At 33.8% G+C, this 19,027-nt stretch overlaps 1 protein-coding gene and 1 non-coding gene across 4 annotated transcripts; both read left to right on the plus strand.

Annotated features, from left to right (window-relative positions):
• Positions 1-2,794: 2,794 nt before the first annotated feature.
• LOC116137449 (WPP domain-interacting tail-anchored protein 2) lies at positions 2,795-7,353 on the plus strand. Of its 3 annotated transcripts, XM_031423138.1 has the most exons (5): positions 2,795-3,029; positions 4,192-4,756; positions 4,880-6,015; positions 6,438-6,629; positions 6,926-7,353. In XM_031423138.1, exons 2-5 carry the CDS (start codon positions 4,216-4,218, stop codon positions 7,136-7,138), a joined length of 2,082 nt encoding a protein of 693 aa, XP_031278998.1. In that variant the 5' UTR covers positions 2,795-3,029; positions 4,192-4,215; the 3' UTR covers positions 7,139-7,353. The 3 variants fall into 3 exon arrangements, 2 of the variants coding, with proteins under 2 accessions (XP_031278998.1, XP_031278999.1); XR_004129188.1 differs by lacking the exons at positions 2,795-3,029; positions 6,926-7,353 and adding an exon at positions 6,135-6,223 and having other exon boundaries at positions 4,216-4,756; positions 6,438-6,526; XM_031423139.1 differs by lacking the exon at positions 2,795-3,029 and having other exon boundaries at positions 4,216-4,756; positions 6,438-6,633; positions 6,926-7,065.
• A 1,218-nt stretch (positions 7,354-8,571) lies between these two features.
• LOC116137457 lies at positions 8,572-8,660 on the plus strand. Its single transcript, XR_004129190.1, has one exon. It is a non-coding gene; the product is annotated as a small nucleolar RNA R160 (small nucleolar RNA).
• The last annotated feature ends 10,367 nt before the right edge of the window (positions 8,661-19,027 follow it).

The raw sequence follows: 19,027 nt of genomic DNA on the forward strand, positions 1-19,027 counted from the left end.
TATGTTTGTATGTGGCTATTTGTCTGTGCACAACTCTTGCTTTTTAATGTTGTCTTTAAATATATTTCGTTTGATTATTAATGATTTTGTTATTTTCATTAATTTTGTAGGTTTGGATTTGGGAGGCTTTGCCTAATGTAAAGAAATTCGCCCAGATGCATACGGATATATAGAGAGATTCCTTGTATGTTGAAGTGGAGTTCAAGTCAAGAACCCACTAATGAAGAAGTTTTGAGCATGGTCATTCAAAAGAAATGTTTATGAAGCTACAAAGAGGATGTCGGGGTCCTACTACGTGACTTCTAATAGTTATTTTCATGAGATGGTAGACATTGTCATTTATTTAAATGACTAGGAGAAAGACTCTAATCATTGTCTTCACTCTATGTCAAAGAGAACGAGGGAGAAATTTAACAAGTATTATGGGAGTCTTGCCAAAGCAATCGTGACGGTGTTGATTGCAACAGTGTTAGATCCTCGATATAAAATGAAATATGTGAGTTGGTGCTACAAAAATATATATATGGATGACTTGGAAAAGGCTGAAATGATGTCCAATACCATGAGACATGTGTTACAACAATTGTATGAATTTTATAACGGACTTGCATCAAATTCAAAAGAAAGTTAAGCTTCCAGTTCCTTTGCACCAATCGGAAGTCGTCAGTCTTTATCTACTGTTGTTGGTTGTGAGTGTGATGATATTGCCTTTGACCCCCTCAAGGATGCGTATGTGGAGGAGATGGAAGAAGAGATACAGGATGCTAACAAGTCAAAGTTAGACCTGTACCTTGAGGATAAATGTGAACCCATGAAGACTGAGTTGAATGTATTGGATTGGTGGAAAATAAATTTATCAAAGTATACAGTCCTCTCGCGTGTGGCAAGAAATGGCTTTGCAATTCTGGTGTCTACAGCTGCTTCCGAGTCAGCTTTTAGTACATCGGGTCCTGTACTTGGTCAATTTCGAAGTTCTTTATCTCTGTGTGTTGTGGAAGCATTAATTTGTACACAAGATTGGTTAAGATTTGCACCAAGTCCGGCTAAAGATCACTTAGAGGATGCAACGGCTTATGATGCTGGTAACTAATATCAATCTGTTATGTCCTTAACTCTTTAATTTATTTTAATTTATCGGTAAATAATTTTATTCAATGTTTTTACTTTTTAAGCTACTAATTGACTTTCTTGTGTTTATTTTGTAGATTTGACTGCATTTGACGAAGGAATATCCACGACAAATTTGGAGCATGAGACATGATGTATTATTGATTGTATTTTGTTGTTATGTTGTTTGTAATGATATGTAATTTATAATTTTCAGTTTGAGAATAGTAGTTGCATCATATATGATTTTTTTGAAACAAACTACAGGGTGTATGTGTGATTTTTGAGGGGTGTATTTGTAATTTTTAGGGTGGATTTGTCATTTTTTAAATAGCATGGGGTAATTTAATTTTTTTTTGGGTACTCAGGATCGGAACCGAAACTTGTATTCCAGGTTCTCGTTCCCAGTTCAAGGAACCTAGGAACCGGAACTGGTCGGTTTCGATTTCGGTTCCCAATGGTAGGAACCCGCCAATTCTAAGTTCGATTTCGATTCCTTTGAAAAAGGGCAGGTACCCGAACCTGCTCAACCCTAGCTTCACCGAAATATTATTTTTAAACACCTATGCTCTGAAAATACACCAAACATACCCGTGATTCTGAAAAACACATTTATAAGATAAGTAAGTCAAATTATACAAATTAAACCTAATTTTTCACATGTGATATCGATAAATCACTAAGTATAAATGTATTTTCAAGCACTTATCCAATTTCTTTAAGAGTACGAACCATTGGATTGCAATGTAAATATAGTTGAAAACTTTATCAATATTTAAAAATAAAAGTTAGATCAAAATTTTGAATCAAATATTTAAATAGATATAGTCGGTACATTATAACCTCAAATAATTAGCATTTTAGTCATAGTCTCGCTACATTTCTCTTATTTCTAAATTCTAATAGTATGTTATGGGCCTAACATTTCTGTTGGGTCGTAAGCTTAAGCCCAATCCGCAGGTGCAACCTAAAATATACCTCATTACCTTTATGAAAGTTTTTTCAACATTATAATAATTAGGGGTGAACATTGAGTCGAGTACTCGAACTTGACTCGATGTTGGCTCGAGCTCGACTCGAAATTAGTCGAGTTGAGTTCGATCACAATAGAACTCGACTTGACTTATGAAAGTTTTTTCAACATTATAATAACAATATATATGTACATATTGACAAAACAGTTACCACTAATCTAAATCTTATTACAAATCTCAAAATAATATATTATGAAAAGATTAGGTGTATGAAAATAAAACAATCTCTGATAATAACCTAAAAAAGTAATAGACCTGAAGATGTTAAATTTAAGGCTATGGATTTAATGCGTTTTGGTCAAATTTGGGCACCTCTATGGTCAACATTATTATTAACCATACTCTAAAGTCTAATCGCACCTGAGAGAAATAAGAAATGATTTGACCCTCATGATCTCAACCTTCTACTCTAGCCAGCTAGACTCATTTTGATTAGACTAAGTTATACCGTATTCATAATTTTAGGAGCTGTAAGGAAACAGATGGGATCATGGGACCATTTTAGTAATACCATTTATTATCTGTCACTTATCTCATTTTGCACTAAGTCGTTTTCATTTGGCTATTTTCCTGGTTCAGACCAGACATTTTCTACTTCTTAAAATCTAAATTTGGCATAACGTGTTTTTAACTTTATGTCGTTTTGGTGCCAAACCAAACTCAATTATTCAACAAACATGCATAGCTACTGTTCTTGGTAACATGCGCCCAAACGCTTAACCAATCACACTTGTCTTCACTTTGACCAACAGCTACACGCATGGCGCATTTTAGACTCACCCATCTGACAGATCAGGGGAATGAAATCAACGGTATTATGAATGAAAGGTCGTTAACGATTTCTCTTGTCTTCCATTTATCTCTGACCTTGTCATAATCTCGCTTAAGGTAATTTTCTGTGAATTCATCTGTTGATTACTCTTTTTTCTTGTTCTAATTCACACTACACTCTGTTTTCTATGATACTGTAGCTGGGGTTTAGAGAAGGTGTTGATTCTCATTTTTCTTGTTTCTGTTTCTTGGGTGCCATTTAGGTTTTTAGAGACCTTAGACTCCATAATTGTGTTGAATTTTAAGTGGGATAATGCATATTGGTTTCTGGGTTGTTTATAGAATTCTCGTCCTTTTGGCTTTTCTGATCAATAGGTTTCACTGTTCTTTTGGTGAATTCAGGTCATGATTTTTTTACCTGATGACAAGTTTTAATGTTATGGGCTCTTTTAGATTCATGCACATGTCTTTACTATCAAATTCATGAATGAGTTGCAGTAATGGTGGTTGTTTTTTCATCCCATGGCAGTAGGCAGCAGGACAGGTAGTTTATTAATGAAGTTGGAATTAACTTACTTCTAGAGTGTAGGAAATTAAATTTTTTGGCTAGTTGGTTGACTAAACATGATTCAATCAATTGTGTGATAGAAGGTTATAAGAAGATGAAACAGTATGAATTTTCTATTAAGATCCTTGAAGAGGTTGCACACTGGTTTGAATGCTCATGGTCTGTTAACCTTAAGAGAGGATGTCCCTGATGGAACATAAGTTGGAGCAAGATATCAGAAAATATCTTCCCATTTCAGAAATTCTTGTTCTTGTTCATAAAACTTTTAACCAGTAGCCGAGCAATACAATAGCCTGATGCAATGATACTGTAGCAATTCTAATTTTTGTAATGCAGATTTTGCTTGTTAAGTAGTTAAAGATCAGTTTGTAACCTAATAGATTGGGTGTGATTATCCATCTCTATCTAATTAAGGGATTACTATGCTTGCCAAGATAGGTGTGAATTACGCTTTTCTTTTGAATCAGCATTGATGGATTGTACTTTTGTTTTTTTTTTTTTTGGGTAAATGGTGGATGGATTGTACTTGTTTTGACATTTGTGACTATTTTCTACCTTATCTTATAAAATGAAAACTGGATGTGGCAAATCAATATTCTGTGTCTTTTATCTGTTTTTATCAGTTTCATTTCTCCCTCTATCTTGAGAATGTTGCTGAGTTTTACAAAATCTGAAATCCTTTGGTTTTTATTTTTTTCCATTCTTTCTTAGGTTGCTAAACCAGAGAATTGAGGGATGGAAATAAATGACCAATCTGTTGACAGTATATATATGGGGGATTCTATTCTAGAAAAAACTCTCTCGCATGGAGAGATTTCATCAAGTGGAAAGGACGTGCAAGAGATAGAGAGAACCATGAAAGTTTTAACTAGAGTTGACTTGGACTTGGCACTTTCTTCTGAGAAGTTGGTAAACTTACATGTACTTTTGATGCACCTTTTAGCTAGGGGGGATGATCTTGAAACAATGACCATGGGTAATATACATATTTCGGCAACCTCCATTGAGAAGGCATTGTTATATGATCTTTTATCTGGCATTTTAGATTCTGAGTTAAGAGAGGTGGACATTTTTTTGGATGCTCTCCAACTGGAGATTGTTGATGCCCATCATAAAATATCTTCATGCAGACATTTGAGAGAGATATTCACTATGATGGAACACAAGTTGCTTGATTCTGAAGATTCATTGAAGCAGTCGCAAGAGCATGTTTTGGAGTTGAAAATGCAGTCAGCCAAGTTTCAGAGAGCCTTGTCATTTCTTAAACATAATAACTGTAAGTTATGAAGTTTTGCTTAGCATCGACTTGTTTCCTTGGTATGAATAATGTAAGCTGCATGGGGATATAAGATTATTCTACTTTTTGATCATTAATCTTTCCATGAAATGCTCATTATAGGTGAAAATGATGACACCATAGAGTTATCGGTAAACAGTCCGCTATCAAACATGAATGGGAAATCAAAAGTTCAAAAAGCTGCGGCACAAAGACATATTTTAAGGATGTTGGAGAAGTCTCTTGCAAGGGAGCTAGATCTGGAGAAGAAAATATCAGAGTTCAAACAAAATGAAGAGCAGCTGAAGTTAAAGCTACACCATACAGAGGAGCTGTCTTTTCGCATGGAAGAAGCAGCTGAAGTCGTATGGGGAAGGTTTGTGGAGGCTGAAAATTCCGCAGAGGTGCTCATGGGGATTTCCAAGGAATTGCTAGGTCGACTCCAGATTTTTCAATTTAATCTGAATGGTTCCCTCCAACGAGAAGCTGAGATAAAAACTAAATTCGAAGATTGCATTGGGCAGCTGAAAGCCAAAGACTTTGCTTTACAAAAACTTGAGAGCAGCAATGCAGAACATTCTACTGAAAGTTGTGAAGTGTTAACATTGAAGGAAAAAGTAAAATCACTTGAGGAACAGCTGAAAGAATCTGAGATCCGGCTGATGAATGTAAATGCTTCCTATGAAGCAAGTCAAGAGCAGCTTGAAGAAATGGAAAATATCATTGAGTCACTGAAAGAGAACATATATGAAGCAGAAAGTAGGGCTGAAAGTGCTGAAGCCAAGGTCACACAGTTAACTGATACAAATTTGGAACTAACTGAAGAGCTAAATTTTCTTAAGGGTAACAATGATAGTAATGCAAAGAGGGTAGGCTTACTTGAAAAACAGGTGAGGGAGTTAGAAATCCAGTTACAGAATGCAAAGGCATCTTCTGAAGCAAGTCAAGAGCAGCAAAATATGTTATACTCTGCAATATGGGACATGGAAACTTTAATTGAAGATCTGAAATCAAAGGTCTCCAAAGCTGAAAGTAAAACTGAGAGTGCAGAGGAGCAAAGTATTGTACTATCTGAAAACATTTTTGAATTAAATGAAGAACTAAATGCTACGAGGGATAGAGTGAAAATCTTGGAGTTGTCTTTGGATGAAGCTAACAATGTAAAAGCTGCTGGTGCAAAAGAAATTAACCTTAAGACCAAGCTTATGATGGATATGGTTATGCAACTGGCAACTCAAAGGGAGCTCATTCAAAATCAGGTATTAACTTTCTTGTATCTGGTTGTTTATTCTGTTCTTTGCTTTCAGGGACATTAAATTTGATTTATTGTCTTCCATTTCATTATCTTGTTCACCTGTCTGTCATCATAATGGATTAGTAATGAAGTTGGCAACCATCATCATAAATGGAAGTTAAAATTTCAGTTGACTGCAACTCAAGAGAGGTTATAGCTTACCTATTAAGGAGGTGATTGCCAATTGCTCCTATGTTCCATTTTGAATTCTGGAGTTGTAGCTTTGTCTTAATGTATAACAAATTGAATCATGCAAATGCCATGGGACATGCATGCCTAACCTGAATGCTTGTTCCTAAACTTTAATTTTGGGACTTTTTTTGTTTTCTAAATAAAGAAATAGAATTATACTTGACAAATTAACATACTTCAATATTTTCTGTGCAGGTATACTCCTTAACAAATCAGAATGAGTTATTGGAGGAGAAATTGCGGTATACAGAAAAAAATGCTTATGCAACTATTCAAAATTTGAGAGATGGTGATGACAAAGAGCTGCCACTTTCCAAGAATGATTTGATTCATTCTAATTGTATAAACACATCTGAGGGTTCAGAGTCCCTAACTCAAAGTATCCAGGCAGGTACTGTTTTGGATCTTATGACTATCAGATTCTCAGTTTGTAAAGGGCACGATGGTCACCATGACTTAGATCATGTTTACTAATAGAGACCATTTGCATTTCAGTTAAATTTTTTTCTGGGAGATTTGGGGTTTTGATGGTTATCATAGTGGTTCTAAGACAGAAGAGTTTTGTTATGTCACACATAAGGAGGGAAAGATTTTAACATTGATACTCATATTTTCTCATTCCCTGGAGACTCTGACAATTCTTTATCCTAGTCCTAAATTATCTGTTTCTTTTTTTTATTCAGGCGGATGAATTTTCCAGAGAGTCTGGGGCATGTGAGACTGAAGTTGGGCCTTCAGGCACAGCAGACTATAACAATGGGATGGCTTCAAATCCTGAGGCTGCAACGACGGGACATCTTAGCCGAAACGGTGTTGTTCTCGCGATATTTGTGTCTTTACTTTCAGTGTCAGTCTTATATTTTCTCAAACAAGAAACCTTTACCCTGCCTCTTTGATAAGATTTGATGGCTGAGCTCTGCCATGCATCAGGATTTGTGTGTTTCAGGCGACAATGTACGTACCACGCCGGATTTATTGGATTGCTTCCATGTGTTCCTTGGTTTGTACATAATTGATTTCATTATTGTATTCTTTGTATATGTTCTCGTAATGTTGATAATTGTGAAAATGAAACTATGAATGTATTTATTTACAGTCTCCATGTGTGTTTATTTTAATCTTTTTGAAATTTGCTTCCATGCATTTATTTTTGTAAATGTCATTCCATGGTCTGTTCTCTATCCAATTTATGAAAGTTCACTAGCTTTAAGTTTTGTAGTTAAACCACTGTTGGATGACCTCATGATAAAATAGCAAAAAGAGGTTTTATGAGCTTCGAAGTTCGAGTTCTCTTACGCTCTAATAGAGGTGACCACTGAAGCTTTTACTGGCCGACAGTTCCAGGCCCTAGGGGATTAACTGAGTGCATGCAAGTTTGACCCGGACATCCCAGGAGAAAAAAAAAAAACAAAAAAAAAAAAGTTTTGTGGTTGATATGAGGCTAGAGTGTTGGATTATTGGCAAGAAGAGAATTAGAATTTGCACAAAATTCATTGAAAACAATTGGACTTCGTTTATTTCGCTATTTTTTCACTATCCTTTTCTAAAAACCAAAAAATGCATTTGTTTCAAATATTCTCAAAATCTAATCATACTTTATTCAACTAAAAACATTAACAATTACATTTTTTGTAAAAATAACTCAATTTTATTTTTAACCAAAATACTAATCTAAAAAAATATTAGAACAGTGAACCAAACGGAGTGGAAGAAATTTATTATTATTTTTTTAAAATATTAATGTCGGACATTGTTTTAATTTTTGTAAAATAATAGTTTCATTGAACAAAAATTTAGAATTTTACAGAAGGGGATTGAATCTTCATGTTCAAAACGGTGCCGTTTGGAGGACTTGAATCCGCCTACGAGCTCATAAGTAATCACACTTTGATGAAACGTGGCAGCCTATCAATTAAACCATTTACACTGAATCCAGACTGCTGAAGCCCTAAGTTCCAAGCTCTGCCGAAATTAACCCTAAACCTAACAATAGTCATTAGTCACTCTATAAAATCCATTTAAAACCATCTCTGCGGCTGAAGCTAACACCAGTTGATTCGAGTTGGGTACCAAAATTCTTTCGGGTAGTGGATTATGATTTATATAACCTTATTTAAGGCACCAAATAGCCCCTTGCTTCTTCAAGCATCCTAGTTGCAAGGAACAATCGAGAAAATGGGTATTATGTGGTGCTAAATTTAAGCTTTGGCAATTAACTTTTGTTACTTGCGATGAATTTTAGTTATTCTTGTCGCATTAAGTTTTTCGCCAAAAGAAATTGGATCTCTGTTTATTTTTTATCCCGTTCTCTGGGTTAATTAGAAGGCAAAGCAAAGATGATGAAGAAACTGATTCCATCTGAATTATTCATGTAGAATAATTTCATATCATAATGGTCTTCAAAGTTCTCTGATTGCTTTGCTTAATATCACTAATCATTTTGTTGGGTTGCTTCTTATTGCTTTTTTTTTCTTTTTCTTTCTTTCTTTTTTACTCAGTTTTAATTTTTGAATTTATATTTTCTGAACAAAATGTATGCACCAAAATTCAGAGTCTGTTATATTCTTATTTTTCAGGCTATACGAGCATGGTGCAATAGAAATATTTCTTTCTCGGTTCATTTTTGCTTGACTTGTCATTTTAAAAAGACTAGTATGGGAAGAACTGGGGAGAAAATATGCTGCCATTTTGATTAATTTCTCTTTCGATTGTCTGCAATGTGATTGATTTTGATAGTATGCTGTTAAAGTGGGATACATGGTTATGTTGTATGTGCTTTAAAGTTTATGCTTAAGATTATGGTTGTGATAATTGTGAGGAAGCTTTTTGGCCTTTGGACTTTGCTTGTAACTGTGCTTTTTCCTATTGCATGGGAGGATAGATGTGTGATGTGCTTGATTTATTTGTTAGTTTTAGGAGAAAATTATGTGCATTAGAGACAATGATAAAATGTCTTTCTACTTTCTAGTTCATTCAAGTGATGCCTAAGTTGGATTGGTTGAACCACATATCTTGAATGTAATATTGGTTTAAAAGGGTACAATCTGGTGGTCTAATTTGTATATCTTGAATGCAAGTCTATCCGGAATTATGTTGCTTATGGGGTGTGTTTGAACAATTAGTTATGACTTATATCTGAACTAAATGAAGAGGATGAAAATTAAATTACTTGCAGAAGTTAAAAACCATGCACATTATGTTTTTGGCTACTTGAATTCTTTCCTTGATCCTGTTTTTGATAAATTGCAACTGGATAGTGATAGAAGATTTTGCTGCCATGGAAATATACTACGGTCTCCCTTTATATATATATTGTGAGTAATTCTCATACTAAAGGAAAAGAGAATATAAGTGCATGGATGACGGAATGTCATTGGATGAGTATACAGGATGATGGGCCACACCCAATTGTCAATCATATCCATGAGACTTTCTTTCATTGTAATTTAGTTGCACTGTTTTGCTTTCTTTAGCTAAGAATCTGGTCAGTAACTCATCTAGTTGCTATTATTTTCTTCTTTTGATCTGGTTGAGAAACAAATATTGGCAGAGGTTTAGGCATGTTGTTGGCAGGAGTAAGGTGACAGGTTACTCTTTCAGTTGTATATTTACTGGTGAATGCCTTTGCTAGAATGAAGATGAATACAATTTGAAACTTGTATAAAATAGATTAAAAATGAAGAGCAATGTTATGTTTATAGCTAAGTTATACAAATAGACAAAAAACAAAGGACAAAGTAGTCATTTTACATAAATTTTGTGGTATAATTCAATTGTATGACTCAATTATATATAAAGATGAACTTGCTAGAGTGAAGATGAATACAAATTAAAGTAGTCATTTTACATAAATTTTGTGCAATTTTTTTTTAGTTGTAAGCAAAACATTATTGAAAGATGAAAGGAGAGTAGAAAGAGAAGAGGGAGAGGAGTGGAGGAGAAATGGTTGAGATTTAGTTGATTAGCATAATTATCCAACAAGGTTTGAGGTATGAGATAAATAAATGTATATTTTTGTTATGAACCTAATTGTTTAACTTATACTAACTTTTAGGTATATATGGTTTTTCACATTTATGAATTTATGAAGTTATGCATGCATATTCATTAATAAGCATATCTCATATAGAGCTGGTCAAGGATTGGTCTCAAGTGGGCTCAGGCTTGGGCCAGTTTGGGACTGGTCTCATTTGGGACTAGTTGCTCATGGGTTTCAAGCCCATGAGCAATTTTAGGACTCGGATCGGTCTTAGTCCCATAAGACCAGTCTTATGGGTCTGCAAAATTTTATTTTCTCTCTTATCTTTTTTTTTTTTTTTTTTTATATATATATATAGTTTAGGAGAGAAATAAAATTCTGAAAGGGAGGTTTATTAATTTTTAGGGGTAGATTAGTAAGTTTTTAAAAGTTTAATTAATTTTAAAAATAATAAATAAATTAATAATTAATTTTAACATAAATGTAATATTCACACAATCACGCTTCACAAATAAATAATTAAATAATTTTTTTTATTAAATTATTCATCTCCATCGTTAATAATATTTAAATCATTAAAATATGTGTTCTTAAAGAGGTCGAGTAGTTTAGGATTTTTAGGGTGTTGTTGTAGTCTTTTCTTTGCATGAATCCAATCCTGTAAACAGGTTATCACTTCTATCATCTCATCGGTTAAAGAGCATCTTCTGTCTTCAATAATCCGATCACTCGTTGAAAATGCTGACTCGGATGCAATTGTAGAAATCGGCACAGATAAAATGTCATGTGCCATTTGGGTTACAATGGGGAATCGATTTTGATGTTGGTTCCACCATTGAAGCAAATCCATTTTACGTTTCTCATTCTTCGTCATGTAGGACATGTCTATTTGTAGGTAGCGATTCAACTCATTTGGTCCATGTATATACGAGTTGGAGTTGTTACTTTTGTCATGGTCCATATACGTCTACATGCTCGATCCTTGATGGAGGTCTTTATCAGGGTCCTGATCGTCTCTCTTGGACGTTTCACTTCCATTTTCATTGTACCTGTTTTGATATAAAGAAAAAAAACTTTCCAATTTTTGCTTAAAGTCAGTGAAATAAGACGTATAATCATGTCCTAAATGTTGGCCTATCTCAGTAACTATACAGTTAACTACGTATAATTTAAACCTAGGATCTATAACAAGTCTTAATCCATATAAGAATTGAATATTTAACCAATATTTTTTGGATTTTTCTTTTATCTTTAAAACAATTTCCATTAAAATGTCATTATATCTATATTTAACAAAAGTTTTAGAAATTTGAAGTAAAATATCTAATACTAAATTAGTAGTTGGATAATAAATACCACTTAATGTATTAGTGGAATAATAAAAAAATTTAAGAAATGAATAAAAAAGTTCATAAACCGCCCAATCATCATAGCTAACAATTTCCTTTGGATGGTTCTTCTGGTTGACGAAATCTGTAATTTGTCTTGCGGTTGACAAAACTTTTTCCAACATCAAGTAAGTGGAGTTTTAACGAATAAACATGTATGTACATAACTTCAAAGGTCGAATTGGTGGGTCCTCTTACCTATAATATTGGACATACTTCTGCCATCTTTTATTGCTACCGTCGACGATAAATCCGATAGCTGCGCACACCCTCTCCATCTTCGCATGTATAGTATTTAAACCTGCTTTAATAATTAAATTGATGTTGTGGCAAGCACATCTCTGGTGAAAATTTTTGCCTTCACCACGTGGATCCAATCTCTTTTCAAATAAAGAGATTGTCGCTCGCGGTGTTAACAATTGCATTATCAAGCGTTAGCGCTACAACTCTATCAATTAATACACATTCTTGCAAAACTTCAAGAATTGTAAAATAAATAGTGTCAACACTATGTTTTTCATATAATGGTTTAAAACCCATTAATTTTTGTTGTAAACCCTAACTATGATATAAGAAATGTATTGTGACAATTAAAAAATATGTTTTTGATCTACAAGCCCATATGTCTGATGTAAGTGCAATAAATATATTCCTAAAATTTTGATATTCGTTTTAAGTTTATTATTTATTTCGTTATAAAGTTTTAGTATATCTCTTTTACTTGTACTTCTATTAACAGGGTATATACTTAACAAAAAGCAGTTTTAATTATGTAAATAAAATAAGTATTTTCAGATAAGCAAATGAGAGAGTCTGTAGTAACTATGAATCTTACTATTTCCTCTCGTGTAATATGTGTATTGTATTGCCATGTTGAGAGAGTTGAGGATTGTGGATTAAAATTAAGTTGAGTTTGAATTTGTCTACTTGATCCAGTTGAAGTTGTACTAGACATCTACATTATTTGAGGGTGATTCTTCTTCAAGTATTGTTGCATCATCAAAGTCTTATTTTTAGCACCAATAATGGTTCCACAGAAATTATATACCTCACACGATTCTTCTCCCTCCCTATTTGTCTTTGGCCGTTTTGATTTGGTGAACTGTCGCCATGCATCGGACACGACCCTCTTTGACAATCGGGGGGGGGGGGGGGGGGGGGTGTGTTTTTTTTTTTTTTTTTTCGTGGTAGACCATGCCCGTGCTCGTTGAGTCACAACTTGCTTGTGTTTGACTATACTCATCTCGGTTGAATGTGGTTGTTGAATTGTAGTTGCTGACTCTAGAGGAAATAGTGAAAATTGATTGAACCCTTCTATTTTTTCGATGGATGGAACGTAAAACTCATTCGGGGATGATCATCCGAATGCATAATTTTGGGAATCTATTATGAATTTATGATAAAATAATAAATAATAAATAAAAAAAATTAAATAATAATAAATAAGAGATGATATTGAAAAATAGAAAAATTGAATAATATAAATAAATAAATAATGATAGAATAAATTATAATTGAATGAGAATTTGATTGGAGATTTGAAGTAGAGAGTAGAGAGATTGAGTGGTGTGGAAAAAAATGAGAAATTTAGAGAGTTTTATGTAATTGTCCAAGGGCTAAAAAAATAAACCAAAGGGTTGGGCCTAGTGGAGGGACTGACCTTTCTCTAGGCCTAGTTTGGTTTTGAGACCAAACTTGCTAGGATCGAACCAGGCTTTTGGACTTGGTCCGAAATGCCCAGCTCTAATCCCATATAAGAATATGCAATTAATGAAATTAATAACTTGAAGATCTCATGCAATTGCATCCAAAACAAATCTACTAAGAGGATCAGATTTGCTACGTATTAATTATACAGTTTCATCTAATAATCAGATTCCCAGAGTAGCCCTAGTCAGAAAAAAAAAAAAAAAAAAAAATGTATATCCACTGCTAGCTCAACAATGGAGAAATCTTCAACCAAGTTGGCTTTTCGAGCCATAGTCATGCTTTTGATGATGGCATCTTGTTAGTAATTTCTATCCCTTATAGAAATAGGATAATATTAGATACTTATTTTATTACTGCAATAATTGACAGACGTTCAATGTGATAAGATAAAGTGATATTTCTTTACTTGATTTAAAATGTTGAAGAAATTTTGCAGATTCAAAGATGGGAGGAACGTGATTTCGTTTCGGTGCAGGGTAACGGAAGACTGCGGCCACGTTTGTGAAAAATGCACAAACTGGTGAGTGAGCCTTGATGACGACTGGCCACCCTCCACCGTGGGAACTACTACTATCTTTAAACATCAAGAAGCAAAACAAGAGTCTGGAAATTGAGGTATGTGGGTGTAATCGAATAAATAAAATCTGTCAAAACGCCCAACTCCTGAAAATTCTTTAAGCAATAAATAATGACTGTATGACTAGATAGGAGTAAAAAAAGATTTATTGTCGCCCTTCACTAGATCACCAAATTATCACATGACTGTATGACTCTATGATATTAGATAGGAGGAGTAAAAAAGAAAAAAAAGATTCATAAAAATGTGTTTTCTGGCTTTGATACTTGTAATACAATTAATATGAACTAAAAAGATATCGACAAAATAAAATTTGAAGAAGTGATCATAGAATTATTCTAATTTTTTATTTTAATTAAAAAAACTTCTTTTGACAATACAATCAAACACTTGGTTTTACCTAAGGGTGAAAATCGAGCCAAACTACTTGAGCTCGAGCTCGAATAGCTTGAATACTGATTCGAGTCGAGTTCGATCACGGTTTTATTGTTCAAAAAGCTCGATTGAGTTTGATTAAAATTTGATTAAAGCTTGATTATACGAGCTCGAATTTTAATTTTAGGTACCGAGTTTGACTTCGAACTCGATTCCCCAAGCTCTAACAGGCTTGAATTTGAACTCGAATTTGGTACTGTAGCAATCGAGTCGAGTTCGAGTGGCCATATACTTGATTAAAATAGGAAAACATAAGTTTAGATTTGAAATTTTGCACCTTAGAAAACTTCTTTGACAATTCAATCAAATACCCGATTAAAATAGGAAAATATAAGTTTAATTTTTTTATAACCGAGTAGCAATCGAGTCGAATTCAAGTTTTTTGCAGCAATACTTTAAAGGTACAAAATTCCAAATCTAAACTTATATTATCCTATTTTAATTCAAAAAGTATATTATTCTCTTTTTATAAATTTGAGAGAGTAAAGTAGACCCAGAGACAAAAATAAAAAGTAAATTTTAAGGATTTTTTTTTTTAATAAGACGAGGAGAGTCTAAAAGAAGTAAAATAATAATAAAGATTTAGAAATAAGTTAATTATAGATTTTGAAATCCATTAATAAATATCTTTCATTCTAAATTAAAATAAAGAGATAATCTTTTAATTATGGAATTAGATTTTTAGAATAAGTTATATATATATACACGCGCGCAAACATATTAATTATGTGATACAAGCAAAAGCAAGTACATAAGGATAAACTCAGGGGGTTGACATCCAAGAGGTTTCTTCTTTTTTTTGAGTTTTTGGTCAGTTTCTGTGTACCTTAATTAATCTTTTAGATCCACTGAATTTGAATACCTTATAAGTCTAAAGGACTAGATACGCTACAATATTATTATAGTAAGTATCCCAATGTTAGATTATCTATGGCAAATTTTCATTAATGGTATCAGATTTTTTTGCCATTAATAATTTATCATACAGCTTGGAATGTATCTTTAGCATTAAATTAAAGTTAACTGTTTCGCCTTTAATTACATGATGGCTACTGCATATAAGTATATGAATTGACTCTACTACTTTTCATACCAACCTTCAAAATTAACCATTCCACAAATTTACCCAGAGAATATGGCTAAAGCTTCTTCTACAACTGGATCCTTCATCCTGCTCTGCTTCACTGTTTCTTGTTAGTCTTTCTCACATTATATATATATATACTGCTAGTTCTTGTATTAAGTTGATTTTGATAATGTTAAATAAAAGGTGGCTAATGGTATACCAGTTCTGATTATTGACAGGTTTAATAGTTAATCTGAAGGTGCCAGGAGCAGAAGCACTGGTGTTTTTTCCGTGTAAAAGCGATGAAGATTGTAAGTTTATTAGATGCGGGAAGATCTCTGCTCATTGTTCGAAAGGCCAATGTAGTTGTCGCGTAATCTCTGCTGCTGATACAGTCTCAGCTTCAGCTTATTGTAAAACCACAGCTGACTGCAAGAAAGATTAATGTTATAGCTCTTAATGGCAAACGCCTGGAATCTCTGTTAATGGCAAACGCCTTTGTGGTTGTAATGCCTAGAATAAAAAATTGTCTTCTTTTTATCTCATCTTCAATAAATTTTTATTTTTCTTGCACAACATATTTAATCAGAGTTAAAATATAATAAATAAGTATTTATTGAATTGGTTTTATTATATATAATTATCGTTTATTTTATGCAGCATTAATTTTTTATATAAAATTTATATATCTTGTATTATTTATTTATAATGTATTAATCTTTCTAATAAAGAACTGCATGGGACAAAGAGTCATTATTTAGAGATTCTCAAGAGCTAGACAATGTTCACAATTTATCATTATATTACTCAATTCTAATTAATGAAAGGTGGTTTAACCACTTAGATAATTTGTTCAATTTCCATGTAATAAAGCATGGTCTGTCCGTGACGATTAGGATAGTTTAGCACACACCAGATCATATTTATATTTGGCATAATAAAGTTGTATGAGAGATGTTTTGGTAAGGGATCACTCAAATTGTAACGTGACTAGTGAATTTATTTTGATTCTAGATGATAATGTCAGCCCATTTTGTTACTATGGTGAGCAAGGTTTTAAAACCCAGCAAAGTGGTAGGGTCTCGGGTTGACCAGTTGTATCAGTTTGACCGGTGGGTCAAACCAGTGACGTCAGCAGTAATTTTTTTTTTTTTTAAATCTAGCAAAAACACCCCTACAAATTACTAGAAGTCTCTATGGGTTTGAAATCTTGCAAAAAAACCTCAAATGCAAATTGGCGATCGACAACCTAGGCCAAATACAGTTTGTTTCTGGTATCAACAACATTCCTCATCCCCACGAAAACACTCCCCTTAACCTCCTGAGCAAAACCCATCTCATACTACCCCCTTCACCTTGCCAATCACGGGCAACAATTGTTGTTGCTGTCGAGCAATTTTTGCGCGATTTCCAATAGTTTCACTCACTGAAAATCGCCTTCGTCGACACCTTTAGACACATCGGCCCTTCCTCTTGAAAAACCCCAGCATCTCTGCCACCAATTTTTCACAGACCGTTGTCCTCAATCGCCGGCAAGTCGTCGTTCATTTTTGCGATTTTCGGTTGTTTCACCCACTGGAAATCGCCTCCATCTCTACCTTTAGACTCACTGGCCCCTATTCTTCAAAGCCCCCAACTTCCCGGCCGCCGATTGCTCGCCGATCATCATCCTCCTCTCTAGGGTTTTCCATGAATATTGGAAATTGGTAACTCGGTCCGATTCAAGCCCCAAGTCCCGGTTTAACTGGCCTAGCTGGGTTTTAAAACCTTTTGGTAAGTGTCAAACTATGCCAAACATGGCCATCCAAATGTGAAAAATCTTTTAAATTAACCTATGATCAATATATACTAGCCTGTCTAAACTTTATATTTTGACGCCAATATATCGCAATTGAAATTGCTTTGGAAGTAACTTACCTTCATTAATTTCCAAACGTCCATCTACCGAACAAACTTTGAAACACTTACCGAAAAGAACATTTGTACATCAGCCTCACCTTTTTTAAAGATGGAAGAAGTTAAACAAGACAAAGTTACTTGTTCTATTCTGTGCAACAGAATAATTTAATAGCATATAGAAGTGTAATTAGTTAATATATATCGTACAGATACAGGAAATTTATCTTCTGAGAATCCTAAATTTATATTAGAGATCTCTTTAGAGAAAAAGTAATTAAGATATATGTATATATACTTTCTTATATTAACACATTGGCCTACTTGTATATCTTCGTCACATCACCCATACGTAAAAACCCTAAAGTGATCCACCCGTTAACAAATCCCAGCACACTATGGAAGAAGCTTCATTGAAGTTAGTTTTCCTGGTGTTTTTGTTTATTGCATGAGTAATTAATAAAAAATATCTGTTAAATTTGCTAGCTGTTATGCCCTTTTTTTACCATGCGAGGAGCTGAAGCAAGGGGACCATTTCGTTGTCCAAGGATTGATCGACTGCAACCAAGTGTGTCAAGGCTTCCCTAGCCGCTGTGTTGATGGCCAATGCATATGGTAAACCCGATAGTCCGGCTGCCGGTGTACAGCCACATATGAACCGCTGAATTGTAGTGATGATTGCAAAAGTCACCAAAATAATGTAAATAATTAGATTATCTTTTCCCCTCTCTCATTATGATGTGTACATCTATTGAGAAAATGGATTGAGTTACGAAATAATATAATTGCCTTTAGTTTACTTAATTTTTGTTTTGAATCGGTTTTCTTGAGTATCTGAGAAGACTAGCGTCCGTATTTATTGGAAATTTCGCATAGTTTAAGCAAAATTAAGTGTGATAGATGTAGTGGTGAGGTGATAATAAACCGCATCTTTTAAAAACAGAGAACATCAACGTTCTTCTTGAAGCGATTTGCTTTAATCTCAACGATTCAAAGCTTCCAAGTCTTGATATTATTCATTTTAGTTTCTTATACTACTGCAATCTGATATTTATTTGTCCTTTTTTTGTTTTCATAGGAATTAGGACTTGTTAGCATCCGATTAAATTTCCACAACACATTAAATTTATAAAAAATTCATGGTACTAAAAATGAAAGCGAAAATACCAAAAGTAATCTTATTCATAATTATATAGAATTTCATCAAAATATTTCACCGTCCTCTATATAAATGACAACTTTGAATATCATTTATGAAATAAACAGAAATTATATAAATGCGACATGGGATAACGAGGAATATTCATTAAGGTTGGCAGAAAAATTGCTGGATCGATCAAATATTAAACAAGAGAGCCTGTTGAAGTTCTATGAGATGAAGGGCCATTTTTAAGAGCTCTCATTCTAAAACGAAAAACTATAGCAAATGGCAGGACAGTGAGAAGCCAACATATTATTGGAAACCAAAGTAAGGTTATTGGTATAAACCAAGCCACGAATCCATAGAACACTAAGAGCATAAGAGCAACACCTGAGAACTCCATCCAAACGGAAACACTAGGACAGGTTTCACGAAGCAATATCCCAACCCAGATAGCCGCTACACCTAATGCGAGAGCCAAAGAAATGATACGAATTCGAATGGGCGGATTCTCATGACTATAGAAAGAGAAAGTCAATAGGGCGATTATCATTGGAATGGCAAGGACTAGCAGATGCCTACCTAATTCTTGC

This window comes from Pistacia vera, unplaced genomic scaffold (assembly GCF_008641045.1).
Source record: "Pistacia vera cultivar Batoury unplaced genomic scaffold, PisVer_v2 Contig325, whole genome shotgun sequence".
Taxonomy (NCBI): domain Eukaryota; kingdom Viridiplantae; phylum Streptophyta; class Magnoliopsida; order Sapindales; family Anacardiaceae; genus Pistacia; species Pistacia vera.